Source organism: Cotesia glomerata, linkage group LG9, assembly GCF_020080835.1.
Source record: "Cotesia glomerata isolate CgM1 linkage group LG9, MPM_Cglom_v2.3, whole genome shotgun sequence".
Classification (NCBI taxonomy): domain Eukaryota; kingdom Metazoa; phylum Arthropoda; class Insecta; order Hymenoptera; family Braconidae; genus Cotesia; species Cotesia glomerata.
Genome location: NC_058166.1, coordinates 12,076,903 through 12,101,686, shown reverse-complemented (window position 1 = coordinate 12,101,686; position 24,784 = coordinate 12,076,903). Strand labels below are relative to the sequence as shown.

The following is a 24,784-nucleotide window of genomic DNA, read 5'->3' as shown; positions in this document are numbered from 1 at the left end:
TTTTTCTTAGCAAAAAAAAAATTTTTTTTGGTAATCACAAAAAGTGCAAAATGATGTTTATCATTACGTTTAAATAAAAATTGAAATCAAGCCGTTAAAAATAATTAAAAATTCAATTTTGCAATAATTTAACTAATAATTAATTTAATTTTCTTAAATTGAATTATTATAATTAATTAAATTTTTTTTAATTTAATTATTATCATTAATTTAATTTTTTTCAATTTAATTGCAATTACTTTAATTTTTTTAATTGAATTATAATTGATAAATTAATAATTATTAATTTATTAATTATAATGAAAAAGGTCCACCGTATCATAAACATATCATATATGCATCTGTGTCAAATGAGGTTAAGTCGGCCATATTTTTATTTTAGTATTTTGCTGAGGAAGAAACCGAGTTTTTTAAAAATCTAGATGGAAAAAAACTTTTTTTTCAGTGCAGATAATTTTTCAGGTTGGTTTTAACGCACGTGCGTTGTAAAAAAGCATAATTCTATCTGGTACATTGTTCTGCATGTTCTGTTTTTATATAGAATGTAAAATGTATAACATACAACGTATAATTCATCTGAAAGTTGAGATATAATGTGGCCGCAGCGCACGAGTGTGTCGTATTTACAAGGATTTTCTAGCTTGCATTAATATATCAGAACTTGGTTCACTATTATCATGGCATCGTCTTAAGACAATATTCAAACTTGAAAATGAAGACTAAAACTTTCTTAGCTGCATTATTTTAATCTCAATATATATTTCCTATGTCTTATATTCATAATAAACTCCCAGCTTAGAGTGCAAAATTTAAAACTTTGGATCTTAAATATTTACACACTATAAGGAAAGAAAAAATTTACTTTAATAGAAAACTTGGAAAGTGTAAGTTTTTATTTATTTTTTATTTATTTTTTATTTATTGAGAATATTAAAAAATAGTTCGCCATCACCGATACCGTAAGACGATTTAAATATTCAAAATAGTTTCATTTATTCAGATATACCGTCAACGAATATATCACTTTATTGACATTTTTATAAGGGTCGCTTTGTCCTTCGTTCTAATAAATCTATAAATATGTAAAAAAGTTTCAATCAAGATCCGATGGCACTACTCAGCGTCAAAATTATTTATGCACTTTAAAATTCATTTTTTTTTATTTAAAATGTCGGCAGAATAGATGACATCAAAATAAAATGCTAAATTTTTATATTGACAAAATCATAATTTAATTTGAAAAGAAAATCCGTATTCTTGCAGGGGATGAAAACTAGAAAAAATAGATTTCTAGTACTCTTTTTATAAATTTACTTTTTTAAAAGCAAAGTTGCAAAAAAAAAAAAATTTTTATTGACCTTCTATTTTTAATTTTATTATTTATTCTATCTATAATTCATTAATCACATTTATTCGATTATTGATTTTTATTAAAATATAATATTACATTTTTTTAATTATTAATTTTTTGAAAAATACACTAATTGAATTCTATCAACTATCAGTTTATCGAAACATGAATTAATTAAATTTTATCCATTATTAATTTTCTGAAGAATTTCTTATTAAAATTTTTTTTAACTATTAATGTATTTAAAAATACATTGAGGAGTCATTCTAGTTTCAGTGTTCAAAAGAAGTCCATATTAATGATTTTTTTACAAAAAAACTATTATAAATATTAATATAAAATTTATTCAGCTTAAAAAATGCACTCTTGAATAACACAAAAAATATCTTAATTTATTTTTTAAATATTTTTTTATGAATAAAAAACGGTTGAACAGAGCACCTCCAAAAATAGGTATGTCGCTATGATTGTACATTTGGCACAAATTTACCCAACGCTGGTAAGAATAAAAAATCCATTAAGTCTTCAAAAACATGCTGAATGTAAAAACATGGCATACATTTAATTCAATGTAATGCGCTTACTAGCAAAAATGTAATTTTCAAGTCACTAAACAGCTTACGGAAATAAATAAAAATCGATAATTGAATAAAACCAAGTAATTTTTTCACACTTCACCATCCTGCTGACTGCTACAGTATTTCTTGCATTACTTTCATCAATATTAATTAAAAATTTCTTCTGAAATTAATAAAAAAGTTTTTCAATTTTCCCAGTAAAAAATTTTGTGTCATTGCGTCAAAAAAATTTGTACTAAATATTTAACACTTTCTTATGTTGATTGATGAAAATTAATACAAAAAAGTGTTAAATATTCATCACAAACATTTTCATTACAAAATTTTTTTACTGTGTTATTGTTTCAACGACAGAAATAAAAAATTTCCAAAAAGCCTGAAAATAATGAGACTAACAATAAATAAAAAATTTTCAATGAATAAATTTAAAGAAATACGATTTATTTATTCCAGGAAAAATACATATAAATCCCGTCATGAAATATAATAATGATAACAGCCGTAACAATAATAATAAAAATCATAATAATGTTGACCCTAAAGCAACCGCTATAAATCCCTTTCTAAAATAAAGTACACAAAAATCTTCAATATCTGAAAAAATACTTTATTTTATGTACTACACCTTCCAGCATATGAAAATCGATAAAACCCTTTGGTAAGGAGCTTTTATCTCGGAAAAAAACCGACACTTCTTTCCCTCTTAGACTGCTAAAATTACAAAACAACCAAGTGAATCTTCGTGAACAGTTTTTTTTTCTTTTTTTATCTTTCTCGTTGTAATATAAACAGAAAGAGGATTTCTTTATGTTAACTGAGGTATTTATGGTTTTTATTACCCTGGTCTCATTGTTTATTGTCTCGGATTTTTTCATCTTCAAATAATTACGTAGTGAACAGATAGTTCCTTGACGTCACTATTGGTATTATCGGCATTGATTTGACCTCTATTTACGCGCTAGCCCTCCCTTGGTATGTTAATTACGAGGGCTCGGTTCGTGTCACAATAATAATAATCTATATCGATGTAATTAAGAGAATAAAGAAAATTTTGTTCTCGGTATATTTATATGATAGGAACGGGTTTTCAAGTTAAATTTAGTATCATTGATCTGAATTTGTGCCTTTTCAAGCTTTTATATGCTTTTCTTGAGATAGTTAATTTTATATGATGAGTTTTTGTAATGATTATAAAAAAGATTCAAATTTTAAGCTAAAGATAATATTTGTTTATTCATTATACAGTAGCTAGTGATTCGTTTATGGCAGAAGTTTATCTATTGAAGTCATCCATGGTTATTTTTACATAAGATTATTGATAATATTACACAAAATCTTTTACCGTGCGTCATAAAAAGAGCGAGAATCTGAACAATCTAAAGCATATACCCGACTAGAAATTTTAATGTAAGACCTATTGGGTCCTCATTGGGCTGCCTAATAGGGACTCCACATAGGGATGTCACGCGAAGTCCTATGCGGGCCTCATTGGGCAATCCCTCTTCGGTCCCAATGGGGAAATCCCCATCAAAACCCAATCCAAATTTTGAAAGAAAAAATATTATGATTTTCGAAAAGATTAAAAATAATTTGGGATCAGATACTCATATTATATTAGAACTCATTAGTATATTTAATTTGAATTGAAACGAAATTATTGATTGAAAAGATCCTTGTCGTGAGTTGGGCTCGAACTTGCGTCCTTTGGGTCCTCAGTCGTTCACGTTACCGCTGGTCCAAGCAGGAGTGCTGGTGAGGAAATATCCTATCTCGTATAGATGATCTTTACCGGTTGACTGATACATCATTCATCTTATGCTCAAGCTTAAAGAAATTGTTTTTTTTTTTTTTATTCATCCACTTTACTGACGTGAAAATACAATTTTTTTATAAATTAAATAAAAAATTTAAAAATAAAAAAATAAAACTTGACTGAAAAATGTTAAAAAATTTAAAAAATCAAAAACAAATTCCTTAAAACTGTCCGATTTAATTTGGAATCCCCCTTATACTAACACAAAAAATATTTTTTTTTAAATAAAAATTTTTTTGAAATGCAAGTTATTTTTTAAAATTTTATTGTATGGATAAAAATTTAATTATGAAAAAGTTTAATTGTTTTTATAATATAAATTCTTTTGCAAATGTGAATCCTCAAAAGTTGGATATTTTTCAAAAATTGAATTCTTACATACTAATAATAAAAATTATTTTCAATTAAAATTTTTTATTATACTGAGAAGAAAAAATTCGAAGTATGAATCTTGTTTCAGCAACATCAAAATGTATTTTAATCTAAAAACTCACACAGAAAGAAAAATTTCTTGACTGGAGAACAAAATTCTTGGTTCAAGAAAATTTTCGGGTGCCTGGACAAAGACTGAAGTTGTGTTGGCCGAAGTAAAAATTTTTCTTGAAATTCTACTATTGGTGGAAGTAATTTTTTCTTAATTCAACAATTTGAGTTAAGCTATGATAAAAACGGCAGATATTGATATTCTTCTGTCAAAAAATTAATAAATATAAATGGATTCTTTCAACAAATTCTTTAGCCAAGAAATCCTTTGCTCAACAATAATTTTTCTTTTACTCAGTATAGTAATGATTTATTAATAATATTGATACTCTGCGTGAATTTTATTCCTTAAAATAAAAATTGAAACTGAGCAAAATGATGATGAAGTTGAATAAATCGAGACTAAAACTAGAAATAGATTAATTGATTGGTTGGATGTAAAACTATGGTACCCAGAAAATGTTGAGTATATATAATCTATAATATTGTTAGCTATTCCATTATGATGGAAGATCGTTACAAGGTAGGTTGTAAATTATGTCGTTACCAGAGAGTGCCATATTCGATACACTTAGTCACACACATCCGCAAGCGCCATCTGATTCTGGCAGGCTGCAAGCGAGAGTGAGAGCGATGAAAAGAGAAAGCAAGATAGGAACATTTAATGTTTTATCTCCGTACTTTCGATACCCTCCTGCTGAAAGATCTCCGCATTCTGCATTCAACAGTCTACGATACTTTAACTATCCTCTTTGTCTTTCTCATTCTCATGCTGCTTCATTTGAGATTGATACCAGATAACTAGGTAGCAAATTGTTTGTTGTCATAAAACTACTAAGTACGGCGGGCTTTAAGAGTGATTGAGCGATTGTGATTAGTGTTTGGATCATAAACCTAGTCACTTAGTATAGGTACACTATACAAAAAGTGTAGGTACACTGAAATAGTTATTTTTGATACATAAGCGTAAAGGTAGAGATTCTGACGGCTTGAAGTGACGTCACGAGTTTGAGGCTATGGGCGCATTACTATCAAGACAGAGTTAGTTATCCGGCCGAGCGAAACGAGTATTGAACAAAATTTTTTGTCATATCAACAGCGGAAGTTGGATTTAAAAGAAAAACAGTCAAAAATGTTTAACTACTGTTTATTTAATGTACGTATATTTTAAAGTCGATTACAAGATTCGACTGTCACTAAGATTTTTTTTTCCGATTTTTACTCGACCTAGCGGACGTTTGTCGGATTAAAAAGTAATTTGACTCATCTATAGCGTATTTTAGTAGTCGTGTAGAGAGAGAGAGATTGATTGATTGATTGATTGATAATTTATTAATGCCAAGGCACAGGCCAAATGGCAATTTTAGATACAAAAAATATTTACAACTTAAGTTCTAATATCTGTACATGTAAGTGCATAATACATAATTAAATTTAAATTCTATATTCTAAATTAATATTGCAACTAAGCAGATTTTAAACAAAATTCGAGACTGATTCAACTAACATCTCTACATAATAACTTTTACTTAACCTATAGGTTCTTTAATAATTTATTTAAATTTATCAATTGTCTAAATTTAACGAATAATCGAAAATTTTATTCTTAAATATTTCACTGCTGCTCGAGTTCACAATTTCAACAGGTAGTTCCTCCCACAGGCGAATCACAGTGACCAGAAACGAATGCTCCATATAGGTAGTAAAAAATTGAGGTAATTTGAAAAAAGAATGTTTTTTAGCTGCTAACCTATTAGATCGTCTAATATCAGTGTCTTCTGTGAATAGTTCTCTTAAGTACTTGGGTTTTTCAACTTGAAGTAACATAAAAATAACAACTCATATAGTACATTCGACGATACTTCTCAGATAGCCATCCCAGCTCTCGTCGATAAGGTGTAATATGTTCATCTTTCTTGAGATTGATGATAAATCTTATTGAGCAATTTATTGCACGTTGAAGTTTTAAATTATTGTCAGATGTTGAGTCTATCAATACAACAGTACAATAATCAATAAGCGGCAAGATGGTTGCTGATACTAATAATTTTCTAATTGGAGTTGAGAAGATGTTTTTCCGAACTTTGAGACAATGTAGAGCTGAATTCACTTTACTAACTATTTGACTAACATGATAATTCCAGGATAAGTTTCTACTTAAATGGATACACAAGCACTTAATAGAGTTGACATAAGGTATTGTGATACCATTTACTACTACCGGTGGTAGAATCATGCCCTCAAGTTGTTTCAATTTGGTGTTTGAACCCAGGATCATAGCTTTGGTCTTAGATGTGTTTATCTCCAACCCATGCTCTCTAGCCCAGCTCACAACTGATTGTGCATCGATATTAACTCGCCAGACGGCTTCGTTCAACTGATATAAAAAGAAGTGAAAGAATATGTATTTATCATCAGCGAATAAACCATGTCTGCAGTATATTAGCCGATGAGCAACAGAGTTTAGAGAGAGAGAGAGATTAGATTAGATTAGATAAATTTTTATTTAATGCCAAGGCACAAGCCAAATGGCAAACTTTAAATACAAATTATATAAATTTTAAATACAATTATATAAATTTCATAAATTGTAAGTACATAATTAGTAACAATAAAGTATAACAATAATATACAAATTTTACATCAATTTAAACATTGATAAATGTACATCTTGATTCAACCAATCTATTTTACTTTATTATAGTTCTAACATTATTTTCAGAATTCTTTTGCAGTGAATTATTTTATCAAAAAATAAAACTCCAATTCTTAAATAGGTTTATAAAAATATCTATGCAAGAGACCGTTATCACTGATCCAAATTTAGTAGATAGTCAAACACTTTGTTTTTAAATACCTCTAGACTACTGGAATTTACAATATCACTGGGTAGTTCTTCCCATAGTCGTAACACAGTTACTATGAATGAGCGCTCCATGTAAATAGTTACAAACCGAGGAAGTTCAAAAGAGGTGTGTTTCCCTGCTGCAAGTCTATCTGAGCGCCTGACGTCTGTTAGTTCAACAAATACGTCTCTCAGATAACTTGGCTTATTAGCATCCAGTAACTTATAGAACAGACAGCTCAAAAAATACATTCTTCTATATTTGACAGATAACCAGCCCAGTTTTTTGCGATACGGTGTTATATTCTAATAAATGCGCTCTGCCAAGCTGATTGGTCTGATCTTTCTAACAGTTATGATCCCAACTATCTCTGTTCTGCAATGTACAATAAGCTTGATCAAATATTTAATGAGGTAATACCTAAAACACATATACCTCAATCTGCGACATTTCCTAAGTGGTTTACAGCGGATATAATTTTTGATCTAAAAAACAAGGAATATCATCGTCAACGGGCCAAGCGTGATAAATCTGCTTATCACGAGCAACGCTTTAAAGAGCTTAGAAAGTCGCTCAAAATGCGTATCAAACAAGCTCGAGCTAATTATATTGCAAAAGCTGAGACCAATATAATCTCGGATCCTAACTGCTTCTGGAATTACACTAAGTCGTTATCAAGTAATACAAAACCATCGCGAGAAATTAAAGTTAACAATAAACTCGAGTCTGACCCTCAAGTGATAGCTGATGGCTTTGCTGAGTTCTTCAGTAGCGTATTTGTTTCGTCTGACATTACTTTTTCTAATAATAGTATACCAGATCTTATTGGTAATCTCGCAATTCCAGGCAGTTTGGATATAATCAGGTATTGTAAAAAATTGCCAAACAAATGGTCTGCTGGTACAGATGGTATTCCTTGTTGTATTGTGCGCGAATGCGCTGAAGCATTCAGTATTCCACTAACAATTATTATACAATCTTCAATTATTCATGGAACTTTTCCTGATATCTGGAAACAGTCCAAAGTATGCCCCATACCTAAGACTGGAAACTTGACAGATGTTACTCTGTCCAGACCCATAGCAATACTTTGCTCGTTCTCCAAAGTACTGGAGATGTATATCTATGAAACAGTCTTCAGTGAGTTTCAGCCCATTGTCTCTCCACTTCAGCATGGCTTTATGCCCAAACGCTCAACAGTAACTAATTTAGTATATTTCACTCAGCTTGCTAATGAAACTCTTACTGCTGGGGAACAACTTGACGTATTTTGTGCAGATTTTGCTAAAGCATTTGATAAGGTTGACATCAGAATATTGCTTAATAGACTGCGTGAACTAGGATTAACTACTCACTTCATGTGCTTATTAACTTCATACCTAGTCAGCAGGGGAAAATATTGTATATTATATGGGATATAGGTCTAAACCCTATATTTCTACTTCGGGAGTTCCTCAAGGATCCAACCTTGGTCCTCTCTTATTTCTTGTCTTTATCAATAATCTAGCACAGCATACTTCCTGTTTCTTTGATTTATTTGCTGATGACTCTAAGCTGTATATGAGAATACATAATTTAAATGATTGCATATTTTTACAACGTAACATTGAATGTATGGTGCAATGGTGTAAGGACAATGGGCTGCAACTCAATGCTGACAAATGTTGCGTATTAACACTCACTCGGAGGAAAAATATTATCAACTTTGACTACAACATATCTGGAAAAATTTTAGATAAGAGTACTACAGTCAAAATACTTGGGGTAACATTTGACAGTAAACTTACTTTTGCAACGCACATTAATAATATTATGTCTGAAGCCTGGAAAACGCTAGGGTTCATTACTCGAGTTTCAAAAAACTTTAATAATCTTAATGCCATTAAATTGTTATATAATACATTTGTTAGACCAAAACTTGAGTATGCTTCGCTAGTATGGTCTCCTACTCAATCAGGACAGTCCACTAAGATTGAAAGAGTTCAAAGAAGGTTTTAAAATTTTTAATTTGGAAAAAACTGGACTTTATCCGGCTCGAGGGAATTGCAGATCTCACGCTATGCAAAGAATGCGAATATCTTACTCTCGATGAAAGACGCATCTGTGCGGAATTCTCCTTTGCAACTAAATTATTTAACAACTTGGTGGATTGTCCTCAATTGCTAACACTGTTTAAATTTAAGATACCAGTCTTAGGTATGAGAAATCAAACTCCAATGTACATACCTATTGCTAAATCTAACTTATCACAGGCAGCGCCAATATATCGCATCTCTAATACAGTGAATCGCTTTTATCAATGGGAACCTGCACTTGATATGTTGAATTGTCCTAATGGCTATGTAACTGCGTTACTTGGCAAACTAGCAACTAAGTGGCGTTAAAGATGTGCAATTATGAATTAATAGTTAATAAGTAATTTTTAATAGGTAATAATTAATAAGTAATAAGCAATAATTACTCAGCAATTTTTATGAGTGGAAATGAATGAAATCACTATGCTAGCTATAAGTCATCTTGTTATACATCAAAAATTTATTTTTCTTATGTACTAACAATTGTATTATTAACCCTGTTAATGGCCTAGGCTGTTGGGTTTGTTTATTGAAATAAAATAAAATAAAAAAAAATATTCTATGTCGTCTAAGATTGAAAATAAATCGCAACGAGCTATTTATGGTGCGTTGCAATTTCAAATCATTTTCAGCTGACGCATCAACAAGAACAACAAAGCAATAGTCAACAAGCGGTAGAATCGTTGCCGAGACTAGCAATTTTCTAAGCTCAGTTGAAAGAATATTTTTTCGCACTTTAAGAGAGTGTAAGGCTGAATTTATTTTACGAACAGTTTCTGAGACATGAGCATTCCAAGACAGATTTCTACTTAGTTGAACTCCTAAGCTTTTTGCAGAGTCAACATAAGGTATAACAACACCATCTATTATGACTGGCGGAATATCATTTTCCAACAATTGTTTCAATTTGCTGTTTGACCCCAGTATCATAGCCTTTGTTTTCATCAAATTGATCTCCAATCCGTGGGCTCTTGCCCAGTTTGCAATTGATTGAGCATCAATATTCACTTGCCTTACGGCCTCATGCATCTGATAAATGAAAAAATGCCGATATATATACTTATCATCGGCAAACAACCCATGCTTACAATACATTAGTCACTTCACTACTGAATTCATGACAATCAAGAAAAGAATTGGTCCCAGCACAGATCCTTGAGGAACTCCAGATGATGTTGTAAGAATTTGAACTGGAATCCTAAACTCATTTAGTATAGACTGAGATCGACCAGATAAATATGAGTAAAACCAAGTGATCGTTTCCATTGAGAATCCAAGTTCAAAAAGAGCAGCCAATACGGTCTTGTGATCAACATAGTCGAATGCGTTGCTCAAATCAAATAAGACTAATAAAGTCAATTTATTTGAATCCATTGCTTGCCTAATATCATCACTGATGATTCATCAGTAAGTCTTAATAATGCTAATTGCGTGCTATGATGTTTACGAAATCCAGATTGGAAATGATCCAGAAGTTCATTTTCCTCCAAGTATGCTGTTCTTTGATTGGCTATAATCCTTTCAAATACTTTAGTAAGATGTGACAAATTTACCACTGGTCGGGTATCAGACGGAGATCTTGGGAGTGAGACTTTATTTAAAGGTATTATGGATACTAACTTCCACATGTCAGGAAAAGTAGATGTGTCAAGAGATCTATTGAACAAAGCAGTTAGAAAAAGTGAAATTTGCGGAATATGATCCCTCAACCACCTCAAATCCAATGCATCAAGACTCTTTCCTTTGGACTTCGTTAGAGTTAGTTGTAATGCTTTCGTAACATCAACAATATCGATTTTGGACCAGTTAAATGAGTAATTTACTCCAGAGGTAAACTCCAAGGGTAAAGTAATTAAGAACTCATTGCTGCAAGATGGATGCTTCCTGACTATATTGGCATAATAAGTATTAAGCTCAAGCGAATCAAAGAAATTTAATGGCGATGACGGTTGTGACTTTATTAATCCAAAATGTTTCAATTTGCTCCAAACAGATGATCCTAGTGATTTATTTGACAAGACATTTTTTAGGTAATACTCACGGGCAAGATTCAATTCATTTTTCACTTCTTTCCTCACCAATCGATAATGAATAAGCATATCATAATCATGATATCTCTTTGCAAGCTTATAAAGTCTATCACGTTTTTTACATTTCAGTTTTAAATCTCGACTGAACCAAGGACTACTCTGTCTGATAACACCGGCACACAAAAAAAAAAAAGTTGTCTGTACTTGGGACGCGCCACATATATTCCCATGTAATTTGACCCGCTGAACCCGAATTTGAGGTCCGTTTGGCCCCTACACCCTAGGATTTTGAGAAAACTGTAAAAAACCGAAAAAAAACGGGAAAATTGGGGGTTTTGGTGATTGAAAAATTTTTTTAGATTCTAACTATGCATGATTTTCATGTATTTCGATCTGCTTTATACTTATCTGAAGTGTACTCAGACCAGCAGCCAATAAAAGTCTAAGTATATCCACAAAAACCCATGAAAATTGCGAAAAAAAAACAAAAAATTCCCAATATTGTGATAAAAAAAATGTATTGAGCTAAATATATGATGATTTTTCATGTATGTTTATCGACGACATATAAATCTCCAACTTTTATAACTCAGACGTCTCGAAAACATCAAACAAATGTGCAAAACCCCGAAAATTGGAAAAAAAAAAATCAAATGTGATATGATAAAAATCGAGTTATTATTCAAAATAAATAAAAGAAATCATATCATTCGATCTGTGGTGTATAAAAAAAAAGTATTTCGTCTTTAGACTTGAAAAAAATTAGTTTTTCGGAAAATATCATCAAAACCCTTTGGATTTGAATTTTAATTCGTTCTCCGCTTATATCTCACCCTTTTATCTTCAAACGTCCTGCATAAAGGGTTTCTCTTTCGTTTCCTCTCTTCTTCGGGTAAATCTCTCTTCAGAGTCCAACAATGATCTGCCATCATATTTACATCCCACGTTCCTTGATATCGTTTTTCCATCACACTAATGTCTTGATGGAATCTCTCCCACTGCCCTTCACTAAAATCACCAAGATTTTCAGGAAAGTGTGAAAGATGAGAATGTAAATAGTGCAATTTTGTATTCATTAAGCAACCTAAAGTATTATAGTTGTATAACAACTCGTCAACTAAAGTTGCGTAGTTATCACTTTTCGTATTCCCTAAAATTGCTGTGATACTTCCTTAAAACTTCCCCAAGCTGCTCTCTCAATCTCGTTCATCTCATATTCAAGATTAGCATCCTGGAATAGAGTCCGAATTTGGGGTCCATCAAAAATTCCTTCTTTTAATTTAGCGTCACTTATAGCTGGAAATTTTTCGCCCAAGTACTTAAAACAGTTTCCATCTTTATCCAGAGCTTTGACAAATTGCTTCATAAGGCCAAGCTTGATATGAAGTGGGGGCAGCAAGTACTTGGAAGGATCAATTAGAGATTGTCGCGTAACATTGTGAGAACCAGGATTCAAATTTGTTCTTGTTGGCCATTCTTTTTGAATGTAATGATTCTTTCGGTCTCGGCTATCCCACAAACATAAGAAGCAGGGGTACTTTGTGAACCCTGATTGTTGGCCTAGCAATATTGTTGCAATTTTCAGATCACCACAAACCTTCCATTGATGTTCTGAATAGTTTATTTTATCTAATACAACCTGTAAATTGTCATAAGTCTCCTTTAGTTTAGTCGAATGAGCTACTGGAATCGGTGCCAATAAGTTTCCATTATGAAGAAGCACAGCTTTAAGACTTCGCCTAGAGGAGTCAATAAAAGCCTCCATTCTTCGTCTTTGTAAGTGTTTGGCTTCAACTCATCGATCAGTCCTTTTACATCTGAACAGTACACAAATGAATTTTCGCTGTCTTTTGTAAAAATACTTCCGGAACTCTTTTTCCCTATCACGATAAAAATAAGCTGTTGTATTTTTAGCTAATAAATTTTTCCTTAAAGCTGAGGCTAAATGTTCAGCTTTTACCTTAGATAGTCCTAAGTCTCGTACAAGGTCATTCAATTCAAGTTGATCGAAGACTTCAGGGTCTTTACTTCTAGGAACACCACTCGGGATGTATTCTTCATCCTCAGAATGGATCTCTTCGGGTTCAGGATCGATTTCTTCAAAGTTATCTTCAACTTCCATCTCTTCATGTTCATTCACTGGTTCAGGAGCTGCAGGTTCTTCGACATTCAAAACTTTTTCTGCTGGCACAACTGATGTTACGTTGGCATATTGAATTTTATGTTTGGTTGTCGAAGAAAAACCTGAAACTTCCGTCGTGCAAAAATAGCAGTTATTGTCACTCGTTGGTGCAGACCAAATCACAGGTTTTGAAAATTTCAAGCACTGTTTACTTTTCGTCTGCTCCCAACGAGTAAGCATCGTGTGACACCGATTGCAAAGTGAATGTGGTACCCAAGTTGCTTCCCAGTTCGTAATCTAGATACCGAAGCAGGTTTCGTAGACATTTTTCAATTTGTTTGAAAAAGATCTACGACTTTTCGTTACTTCAAATTCTCCACATATGTAACAGAAGCAATTGGAGTTTTTGTTACATATGTGAGAGACACTTCTTGTCATATTAAACGCTTCAGAAGCCAAGTCACCCACTAATGAAGAGCTGCAGTCACTTGATGACGACGCCTGCGAGCCTGCTTTCTCACTCTGACCAGACGCCGATACTGGGATTCCGGGTCCCTGCATTGTAAAACACTTATTACTTGTGCCTGCCATGACGGCATTCAAGCCGTTAACCCAGGGACTATGCCAGACGGTCCTGTTGCCCGCCGTCACCACGTGGAGGTGCCCTGGTTACAGGCACAAGCATTTAAGCAAGAAATCGATTCTGAGCCCAAAAAGTTCCTAGAAGTGAAAACCCTGAAACATCAGCTTAAAGAAAAAAAAATTTATTAACTAAAAATACAACAGCTTATTTTTATCGTGATAGGGAAAAAAAATCTGATAACATTTTTAAAACGGCGAAAATTCATTAGTGGACTGTTCAGATGTAAGAAGTTTGATTGATGAGTTAAAGCCGAACACTTTCAGGACGAGGAGTGAAAGTTTTTCATTGCTTTGTCTAAGCGAAGTCTCAAAGCACCGACTCCAGTAGCTCATTTGACCAAAAATCATTGAAAAGTTTGTGGTGATCTGAAAATTGCTACACTAGTTAAGCCAACAATCTGGTTCACAATATATCCCTTCTTGTATGTTTGTAGGATAGTCACGATCGGAAAATTCCCTACAGTAGAAAAGAACGGCCAACAAGAAAGAATTTGAATCATGGTTCTCACAACGTTATGCGAGAATCTCTCATTAATCCTTACAAGTACTTGCTGCCACCACTTTATATCAAGCTTGACCTTATGAAGCATTTTGTCAAAGCTCTCGATAAAAATGGCAACTGTGTTAAGTACTTGGACGAAAAATTTCCAGCTATAAGTGACAATAAATTGAAAGAAGGAATTTTTATGTACCCCAAATTCGGACTCAATTCCGGATGCTAATCTTGAGTATGAGATGCACAAGATTGAGAGAGCAGCTTGGGGAAGTTTTAAGGAAGTATCTCGAAATTTTTTAGGGAATGTGAATACAAAATTGCACTATTTACAATCTCATCTTTCACACTTTCCTGAAAATCTTGGTAATTTCAGTGAAGAAAGAGAAGAAACATTCCATCAAAACATGAGTGGATGTCAATATGATGGTAGATCATTGTTGGACTCTGAAGAGAGATTTACCCGAAGAAGAGAGGAAACGAAAGAGAAACCCTTTATGCAGGACGTTTGAAGATAAAAGGGTGAGATATAAGCGGAGAACGAATTAAAATTCAAATCCAAAGGGTTTTGATGATATTTTCCGAAAAATTAATTTTTTAAGTCTTAAGACGAAATACTTTTTATGCACCACAGATCGAATGATATGATTTTTTTATTTATTTTGAATAATAACTCGATTTTTATTATATTACATTTGATTTTTTCCAATTTTCGGGGTTTTGCACATTTGTTTGATGTTTTCGAGACGTCTGAGTTATAAAAGTTGGAGATTTATATGTCGTCGATAAACCTACATGAAAATCATCATATATTTAGCTCAATACATTTTTTTATCACAATATTGGGAATTTTTGTTTTTCGCAATTTTCATGGGTTTTCGGGATTTACTTAGACTTTTAATGGCTGCTGGTCTGAGTACACTTCAGATAAGTATAAAAGCAGATCGAAATACATGAAAATCATGCATAGTTAGAATCTAAAAAAATTTTTCAATCACCAAAACCCCCAATTTTCCCGTTTTTTTTCGGTTTTTTACAGTTTTCTCAAAATCCTAGGGTGTAGGGGCCAAACGGACCTCAAATTCGGGTTCAGCGGGTCAAATTACATGGGAATATATGTGGCGCGTCCCAAGTACAGACAACTTTTTTTTTTTTGTGTGCCGGTGTAACCTTTTTTGTCAATAACGGTGCATACAAATCTAACGAATTTAAAACATTTCTTTTAAAAATATCTAGCAATTCATTTGGATTTCTACTTTGTATTTCATCATGACTAATATTTAAAGAGGCAAATAGTGTAGTTGACAAAGCTCCATGATCATAATTTCTCAAGTCTCTATATGTAATTACCTTAGGGTTCCTTTTAGGACTACTTAGTAAATAATTGCACAATAGATAGTCATGACCATCAATGAACGGTGTGTCAGATTTAGCAAAAGAAACTAATTTACTCTCACTATCTAATAAAATCACATCAAGCCAAGAATTGCTGTTATTCTTATGAAATGTAGCACCATAAAGCACACAAAACAATGACGATTCATTTATAAAGTCTTTTAAATGGTCACAGTGTAGCTATTTTCTAATAAATTACAATTCAAATCTCCTGCAATAATACTGTTGTTGTAATTAGGTGAAAACTTGGAGTAAGTATCAAAAAATTCGTTGAGAATAAGCCCTTTTGGACGTCTATAAACATAAGATAATAGTAAATAAGAACCTATAGGTAGAGTAACATCGTATCGAAAATTCCGGCTGATTTATGTGATCCGAAGAGGAAATGTGCAATATTTTTACTTTGAGAGATTTGAGAACAAGACAAGCAACACTACCTCCTTGGACATAGCGATCAGTATCAGCATGCTTTAATATGCGATCTCTTCGTACTGCAATATAATCTTCAAGTGAAAAAATACTATTATCCAACGATGGTTTTAGCCAAGTTTCTACAAGAACTATAATATGTGGCTTTGTGCTATTTACTAAATTCAAAAACTGAGCAATATGACCATTCAAACTATTTATATTCAAGGTTAGTACAAGTAATAATGATGAAATGTTATCTTTAATAATATCGGTTGAATCAATTGAACATTAATCTACTAAAATTGGGATTATCTCTGAATCTATGGGTGCTACGTAATTTTGTGTAAGGAACTTTTTTGTAGAAAATAAAATTTCCAATCAAAATGAGTTGATGAAAAAATTTTTTGAGCATTTTTATCTTTGACTGCAATCGGCGAGCCTGAGATGGTGACCAAAAATTTTTTCCGTTCACACAAAATTTTTTTATAACTTAATAAACAATATTTTTGCTATTACTAAACGAAATTATAAAAAAGCGGATTTCCGGCCCACCCTAATGGACAGGCCAGATCAGGCCTGAGCGTATTTGACGCTTCAGGCATGAACAGGCATGGACAGGCATCATCATCTCTAATTTCAGGCCTGATCATACATGAACAGGCATGATCAGATCTAATTTCAGGCCTGATCATACATGAACAGGTCATGGTCAGGTCTGATCATTTTTTCCCGGGACACTTGAATGAGTAGCAATTGTAGAGTCGTGTATGGGATCTGCGCAAACTGGATGCGCCACAAATCTACTTTGGGATAGCGTAGTTTGTTAGTAAACTATAAATGTTTAATAATTTATATTAAAGATCCAAATATATGATATACTGTAAGTTTAAATACTTGACTTTAAGAGTTAATAAAGTATAATAATATGTATTAAGACTGTATAATAAAAGCAATTTGATGAAAAATATCTATTTCGTTTCGTGTTACAATTGTCCCTGCACTGTGTTATAATTGCAACCCATGCGCGCCGCCATCTTGGGCCCTGACTTTAGTTGAATATATTGATTTTTTAATTAGTTAATATTAATTTTTCATTCATCAACTAAGTCGGTTACATAACAAATAACATAAACTAACTTTCTCACCGGTTTTTAGTTTAATATCATGAAAATAACAAAACTAATGGAGAAAATAAAATTTTTTGGTACAATTGCACCACCTCTTTCCTATATGGTGAAGATTCGTCAAATTCTTTGCCTATTAGAAACATTAGAATTTTCAAAAAAAATTTTTTTTCTCTTAATTTTTTTTCATTCTCTTCTTTGGTCTTTTCCGTATAATGGTTGTGCAAATCACGTCTTAATACGTTTCATTTAGTTGTAATTAATTCAATTAAGTTTTCAGTTGGAGAATTTTTTGTCCCATGAGCAGCCATGTATATTATTTTTTTCTTTCTAAATACACCTTGAAGAAAACTAGTACAATACTCAATTGTTGCGTAACCTGCTGACTACTAGTAATACAGTTAACAGTTGGTTCTTTTCATGATTCTATCACTTAAAGCACGAGAGGACGTTTAACTTGTATTATAACAAATACTATTCACGGAAAAATTTGAACGAACTTTTGAATTGAATTGTCAAATTAATTTCTTGTCATTAATTTGTAATTAACTTATTATTAAAATAAATATTTTAATTTATTCTTGTAGTGTACAATAAATAATTATTTTTTTAACTATTGACGCTAGACATATTATTATTGAAGTGTTAAAAGAAGTAAAAAGGTTTTTAGTAAGATTTTTAAGTACATATTTGAAGCTTGTTCTGACCAAACTTTTTTAATTATTGTATTACAATTAGAATTTTTAGTTAAATTTCAAGAAATAGTTTTTTTTTTTGAATGCAGAATCAAGAGCATTAAAGAAAATAAATTTATATTTTATTATTCGTTCACTACACAATAATCGAATGTGAAATAGCCCACAAAGGATGGAGGACAAGTCGTAGATTGAGAAATCCACGAGAGAATAAAATGAGCTTGTCGTTTACGAACACAACCCATAATGTATACCGACACATACACATCCGTTGAGAATTGTCATGTCCCTTTAGGATCATAATGCTTTTCTTGAGAGATGTAGAATAATATTTCGCGAGTATATACATATATATTTTCATGACGCATTAATATGACAATATGTCTATCTATATTTACTCAACTCTACTCATACTTCATCTTATACTGGTGCATTTCTCCTTCATCAGTTCTAAAGTATTTATATTTTGATATGCAGATTACACCCTGATGGATTTTATGTTCCCGGAAATGCTTAACTACACTTCTTAAATTATTTTTCGTTATTATACTTAACTCACTTCCAACTCACGTTTCTAATGAAAGTTATATCTTATTACTTCGCATAAAAAAACGGAAATTAAACTGCACAAAAAAATTTCTTGAAAAAAATTTTCGTTTGAAATTAATTAAAAAAATTCAAAAATAAAAATGATAAAATGAAATTTGAGAATATAAAAAAGAAAGCAATGTTACTCAACAATTTTACCAATTAAATCAATCACTTTGTACTGAGAGAAAACAAAAATGTATACCATAAAATTCTCTGTGCATCACAATAAATTTCTCATTTTGTGAAACACCGAATATAAATTCCGAAAAAAAATTCAAAAATATCAGGCCCCTAGAAGATTTCCATCCCATAGTTTGGAGATTAAATACATAACACAGCATCAACGGTGGGTGGTAGGAACTTTGGCCAGTTGAACTATGCATCCAGTGGAATTCCTGAGCAAACCACATAATTCCTGAGCCAGTGGCACGTTGTAATTAACATTGTATAAACTAACTTGCCGATGGATGAAGAGAACCAGCGAAGCAGGATCGCCCGAAAGAGAAAGGGGTTGCCATAACCGAAATAGTAACCCCGGATTCCCATCCATATATATATATTTACACTTACACTCGCATTTCCTCCGGTGTTCTCAATCCATGCCTCTTTATCTGATCCTTTCATCCCAGAACAATCTCGTGTCTTACGTGCTCCCATGCATCCTCCTGGATCTAGCTCAGCACAATCCAAACAAGGGCTCTCAACCCCAATTTGCGAATGGTTCAGTCCCGATGCTGCTAATTCTGCTGCATAAATAATTCTCCATCCTCATGTTCTAGGACTTTTGTTTATGCGATCGAGATTAACAATAATTGGACGAAACTGGATCCATTGTACAATCATTCCTGTCCCATTCCCTCGCTGATATCTTGTCCAGCATACATGGAGCCACAACTATTCTCACCTGTGCAGTTAGCTGTAAATCAATCACAAGTTAGTCCTCTTGCTCTCGAGCTGAAGCTGGATCTAGTATCGGAGATTCTGGACTGGGAACGTGAGAGTGTTATCACAGGGTGAGTCGACTTAAAGCCACTCCCTCCCCTTCATCATCATTCATCTCGTCCATCTATTTGCACGTATGCATGTGTACTGCATACAGCCAAAATTGTAGCGTATATCGCTAGAACAAGAGCTAGGGCTTTGTTTCTATCGATATTTGTGCATAGAGCTTGGACAGCCTGTGTCTGACTGGATTGTGGGTGAAATGTGTGTACAGTACTTCTGTCTACCTCGACTGGATGTTGGGTATCACGTTTACTTGTTATGTCGCCATAGAGAAACCGCAGAAGCATCGTGTTATTCTACAGCACGTCCTTGATTTACTGTCACCTACTGCTGCTTCAATGGTATTGTAGGTTGGTGCTCTTGAATACTCATCATTGTACTTTCGTATGACAAACGGCACGTCTTCCTCATCATATCATAATCTTGCTTTATTACGTATGATGTTGTTTTACATGACTTTATATGAAAGATTTTCAGTTTGAATTTAATTTTAACACTTCACTAAGATAAAAATACCTAGTTGAAACAAAATATTATCTTCAGTATTTTAATCTTGCTTTGAGGTATTTAGTTCAAATCAATTCAAAAAATCCACACTGAAAAAAAATTTTCTGCTCGGTACCATCTACTGTATAGTATGTAGTAACAAATAACAAGGATGTTTCGTTACGAGTACAATCTGTACAGTTAAGAGTAGCAGTTTCGATAGCGACCGTCACGATCTATTCGGGTGCCATTTACGATACCATTGCTACCGTTAGTATAAGGTTTTCCTAACTTCATTATCCCCTAGATAACAACGTGTGGATCGTGACAGTAGCACTATTGTATCATGCAGAGCAGAAAACTTTTTTTTCAGTGCACGAACAAAATCAAGGAAATATAACTTAAGGGTAAGGAAAAAAAGTTTCCCATTCAAAATTTTACGAATTTTGTGAAGCGCTTTGCGGATTTCAAACGAATTACAAAAACCTTAGAAAATCAAAAAAAAAATTAGGAAAACGGTTGACCCTGAAGGCCATCCCTGCAACTTCCCGCTCATTTCGTACCTAAGCGCTTAAAATTGCATTTATGATGTTTTTGAGCTCTTCGAGCTCAAAAATACAGTTTATGTGTTATTTTAAGCTCTCCGAGCTCAAAGAGATAGCTTTCCTATGCTTTTGAGCTCTTCGAGCTCAAAAATCTTGTCAAAGTTCAATAAAACACGATTTTTTAAATTTTCAATCTGCTATAGTTTTTGAATGAATTAACCGATTTGCACGCGGTTAGCGGTAATCGATGTAGTTTTTTGAGCTCTATAAATAATTCTAGATAAAAAAATTGATCTGATAAAAAATTTCGGAGTTACTACAAAAAAACTTTTTTTTCGATTTTTTTCGACAACGATATCTCACGAACGCATCAATCGATTCTGACTCTTTTGGTGGCGATCGATGCGGGTTTTCAAGGTTAAGAGCTGATTAGTTTTTGAGGTTGATCGGTTCAGCCAATTCGGAGATACTTAAAAAAAATGAAAAAAAAACAACTTTTTTTTTCACTTTTTTTGCAATTTCTCGAAATCTACTGGTCCGTTCAGAAGTTATAAGAGGTTTACACACACACTTACACACACACACACACACACACACACACACACACACACACACACACACACACACACACACACACACACACACGTACGGACATCATCGTAAAAATAGTCAGGGAAGCTTCTTAGGGCTTTAAAACGTCGAGATCTGTTGAAATCTCGATTTTTGCAAAACGGGGTCAAAACAATAACTTCCCGATTTTTCGAAAATCTTCGATGTTCTTAGCGGGAAGTTAAAAATACCTCGCAACGCTTATTGAATTTCAGAAAAAATTATATTGCTGACTTATACACAGAGAGGAAAAAAATAGGTATTTTTCACACTGATATGATATTTTTAAGATCCTGTTAATTGTCCACATCCCTGATTTACTTTTTCAGAGTAAAAAATATTGGGTATTTGCGCAAGTACGGTCTGTGTTAAGAATGTTCAGTAGATTTCATAAAAATCTAACTGTTGCATTGGTCCTCATGACGGAACTTTTAAAAAATTCTGCTATATTTCGACTCAGCTCTTCAAGCGGATTCAGAAAATGCATATGGTTCAAAAGTTTATATATGTATGTAAGTAGTGTGTCAGGGGGATGCAAGCCCAGTCGGTAAAACAGATTTGTGGGTTCGTGTCCATGCTAAGTTACCATTCGTAGATATGCGTGCCCTGTTTTACCGACGTGGATATGGTGGAGGTTGTAGGTGGTGCTGGTGGTGAATTCTGCCGCCATTTTGAATCTTAGTATCCGCCATTTTCCTGCTATTTTTTGAATCTTACTATCCGCCATTTTCCCGCCATTTTTGAATCTTACTAAGCGCCATTTTGAATCTGCCATCTGGTGGCTGCTATCCGCCATTTTGAATTCTGAATTTGCTATCTGAAATTGGCCATCTGGTGGCTGCTATCCGCCATCTGGTGGCTGCTATTCGCCATCTGATGGCCGATATTTTGAATTTGAATCCGCCATTTTGAATCTTACTATCCGCCATTTTCCTGCCATTTTTTAAATCTTACTATCCACAATTTTTCTGCCATTTTGAATTTGAATCTGCTATTTTGAGGTTAGAAAAAAGCATCCTCAACTATTAACCCGCCTTCGGCTCGGCCATAACAGATCAATAGTTCAGGATTATGCATTTGTAGTATGATATATCCATGTTTTATATATTCAAAATGAAGTTATGACAGCTACCTGTGAGAAGGATTTTACGCAGCACCATCTGGTAATAGTTTGCATTACTTCTAGCTGCGTAGTAGATGACATCATCAGACAGGTCTGAGCCTGTTCAAGGTCACGTAACTGCGCAGTTTTCTTTGTTATATTTCTAACTGCGTAGTAGATGACGTCATCAAACAGGTTTAGACCTATTTTGTGAAAAGGGTGGGGGAAATTTCCACGAATCAGATGACTCATACCATTCTAGAATCTTCTAACTGCGTAGTAGATGACGTCATCAAACCGGTTTTGAGGTAGAGGAGTGGGGGTAACTGCGCAGTATTTTCTGCCTATATAAGCAGCTCGCCGAGAGTGTACTTCACAAAACGAAGTACACGTCTCCAGTGAAACATTTCTCGTGATTAAAAAGTATTCAGTGTTATATATAAAATATAGTGAAGTTCAGTGTTGTGAAGTGCGCGAGTATAGTCCAGTATGCAAAAACTATTGTGTGCATAAACTGTAGTCCAGTTTGCTAAAAACTTTCGTGCGTATATAGTCTCGTGTAACCCGTACAAAAATGGATTGATCACTCATTGATCATTGACTGATCAATCATCGATCACGGATTGATCAACAACTCATCGTTAATTGATCAGTCAGTAATCAACCATATATCAATGAGAGATCACTCAAAGATCAATAACTGATCACTCTGAGGAGAATAATCTGATAGTGATCAATCAGAGATCAGTTAGAGATCACCCGGTGATCAATCAGCGACAATCTATAGATCACTCGGCGATATCATAAAGATTGTCCAGTGATGGGATAAAAATTGCCTGATGATTCCTTAAAGATGATCCAGAGATCACTCTGAGATCAATCAGCAATCATCTAGTGGTCAATCAGTGATAATCTAGTAGTCATCCAGGAATCACGTAGCGACTGCTTTGATAAAAAAATTCTTAATATAAATGAATCTTTTATTTTGAGAACATAACCATTAACAAAATTATAAGGTACATACAGTGATCACAGTAAAACACGAAAAATTTTAATATTTTTTTCTAAAGAAGAGGAATAGAAAGATAAAAAAAAAATTCAGCCAGCCGCTTAATCAGTACTTTCTTCTTATTTGATTTTACTTTTTTTGCTGTCCAGGTCTCAGGGAAGTAAACATGAGGGTGACACACCGTTCAAATTCAGCTGCTGACAGTTTTGGCCGAGCATTCTTTGAAATAAAACCTGAAACATATATTATTTAAATTATTGCATGTATTATTTTATTATCTGGAAATAGTTTTTCGAAAAGAGCATTTAATTATTGTGAAAACTGATCTGTAACGCAAATTAACTCTACCGTAAACAGCAGTTAATACATCATTTGGCAACCGTGTCCACCCGTTTCCACCCGTGCGGCTCATTTTTAGTAGATTGTCTGTCCCAATAACTTTCTTGAAAATCTGTCTCGACATTTCTTTCGAGTCATAAGTGTATTTGGTTTTGAGGTACTCTAACTCGCATGATTCAATGTAGACATCACTCATTGGATGCAATTCAACCTATTTATTAAAAAATTATGCCTTTAGATTATTTGTCACCCAAAATCTATCATTTGTTACCTTTCGAGGCCCCGATAAGTTCCATGGCATCTTAGAACCACTCGCTGAAGGACAAGATGCCGGAGAATCGTTCGTTTCAACAAACGTTTTAGAGGATGAAGATGAAGAACAACCGTGACCTTTGAGGAATCCGACGACGCCTTGCAAGAATTCAATGTCATGTTGAGATTCTAAAATTTAAATAATAATAATTATTTAAATAGAACAAATAAATTTTTAATGAATAGATATTATATATTTACCATCATTTTTTAAGTTACACAAAGGACAGTTAAGACATTGGGAACTCCTCTGTGAACTATTACTCTCAAATGACTCACTTTTACGAGAATTATTTCCCATAAAACGCGGATCATTAAAATCAAATTTGTGAGACTTCCTTGGTTTTGTCATTTTTTTTGGTCATCTTCAGAGACTGAAGTGACATCTGAGTTAGAAGTCTCACCTTCTGATGATGAATCAGTGATCTTACTTTCTTCTTCGCAGGAAGTCGCATCTCTTGTTTTGCCTGCTGGAGGTTTGTCTATTTCCTCAAAAATAGATGGCTCCTTTGCTAGCTTCAAATCTCGTTTGAGTTTTCTCTTTTTTATTTCACTGGATAGCTCTTTACCTTCCTTACTGGATTCTCGTTTGCGAGCCCTCAGGTTTTTCTTGTGTTTATTATCTTCCGCAACACAAACGTTTCCATCACCATCTACTTCTAACGACTCAAGCCAAGCGTTGTCTTCTATAATTAGAAATCAATTAATTAGCAATAATTAAATTAATT

The 24,784-nt window shown here is 33.2% G+C and overlaps 2 protein-coding genes across 2 annotated transcripts; one reads left to right on the top strand and one right to left on the bottom strand.

The window, feature by feature from the left end:
* Positions 1-7,451: 7,451 nt before the first annotated feature.
* Positions 7,452-8,407, top strand: LOC123272246. Its single transcript, XM_044738944.1, has 2 exons — positions 7,452-8,336; positions 8,399-8,407. Exons 1-2 carry the CDS (start codon positions 7,452-7,454, stop codon positions 8,405-8,407), a joined length of 894 nt encoding a protein of 297 aa, XP_044594879.1.
* Positions 8,408-23,496: 15,089 nt separating this feature from the next.
* Positions 23,497-24,388, bottom strand: LOC123271910. Its single transcript, XM_044738458.1, has 4 exons — positions 24,258-24,388; positions 24,016-24,185; positions 23,754-23,955; positions 23,497-23,638 (listed from the first exon to the last, which is right to left on the bottom strand). The coding sequence occupies exons 1-4, from the start codon at positions 24,355-24,357 to the stop codon at positions 23,535-23,537; spliced, it is 576 nt and encodes a 191-aa protein (XP_044594393.1). The 5' UTR covers positions 24,358-24,388; the 3' UTR covers positions 23,497-23,534.
* Positions 24,389-24,784: the final 396 nt, after the last annotated feature.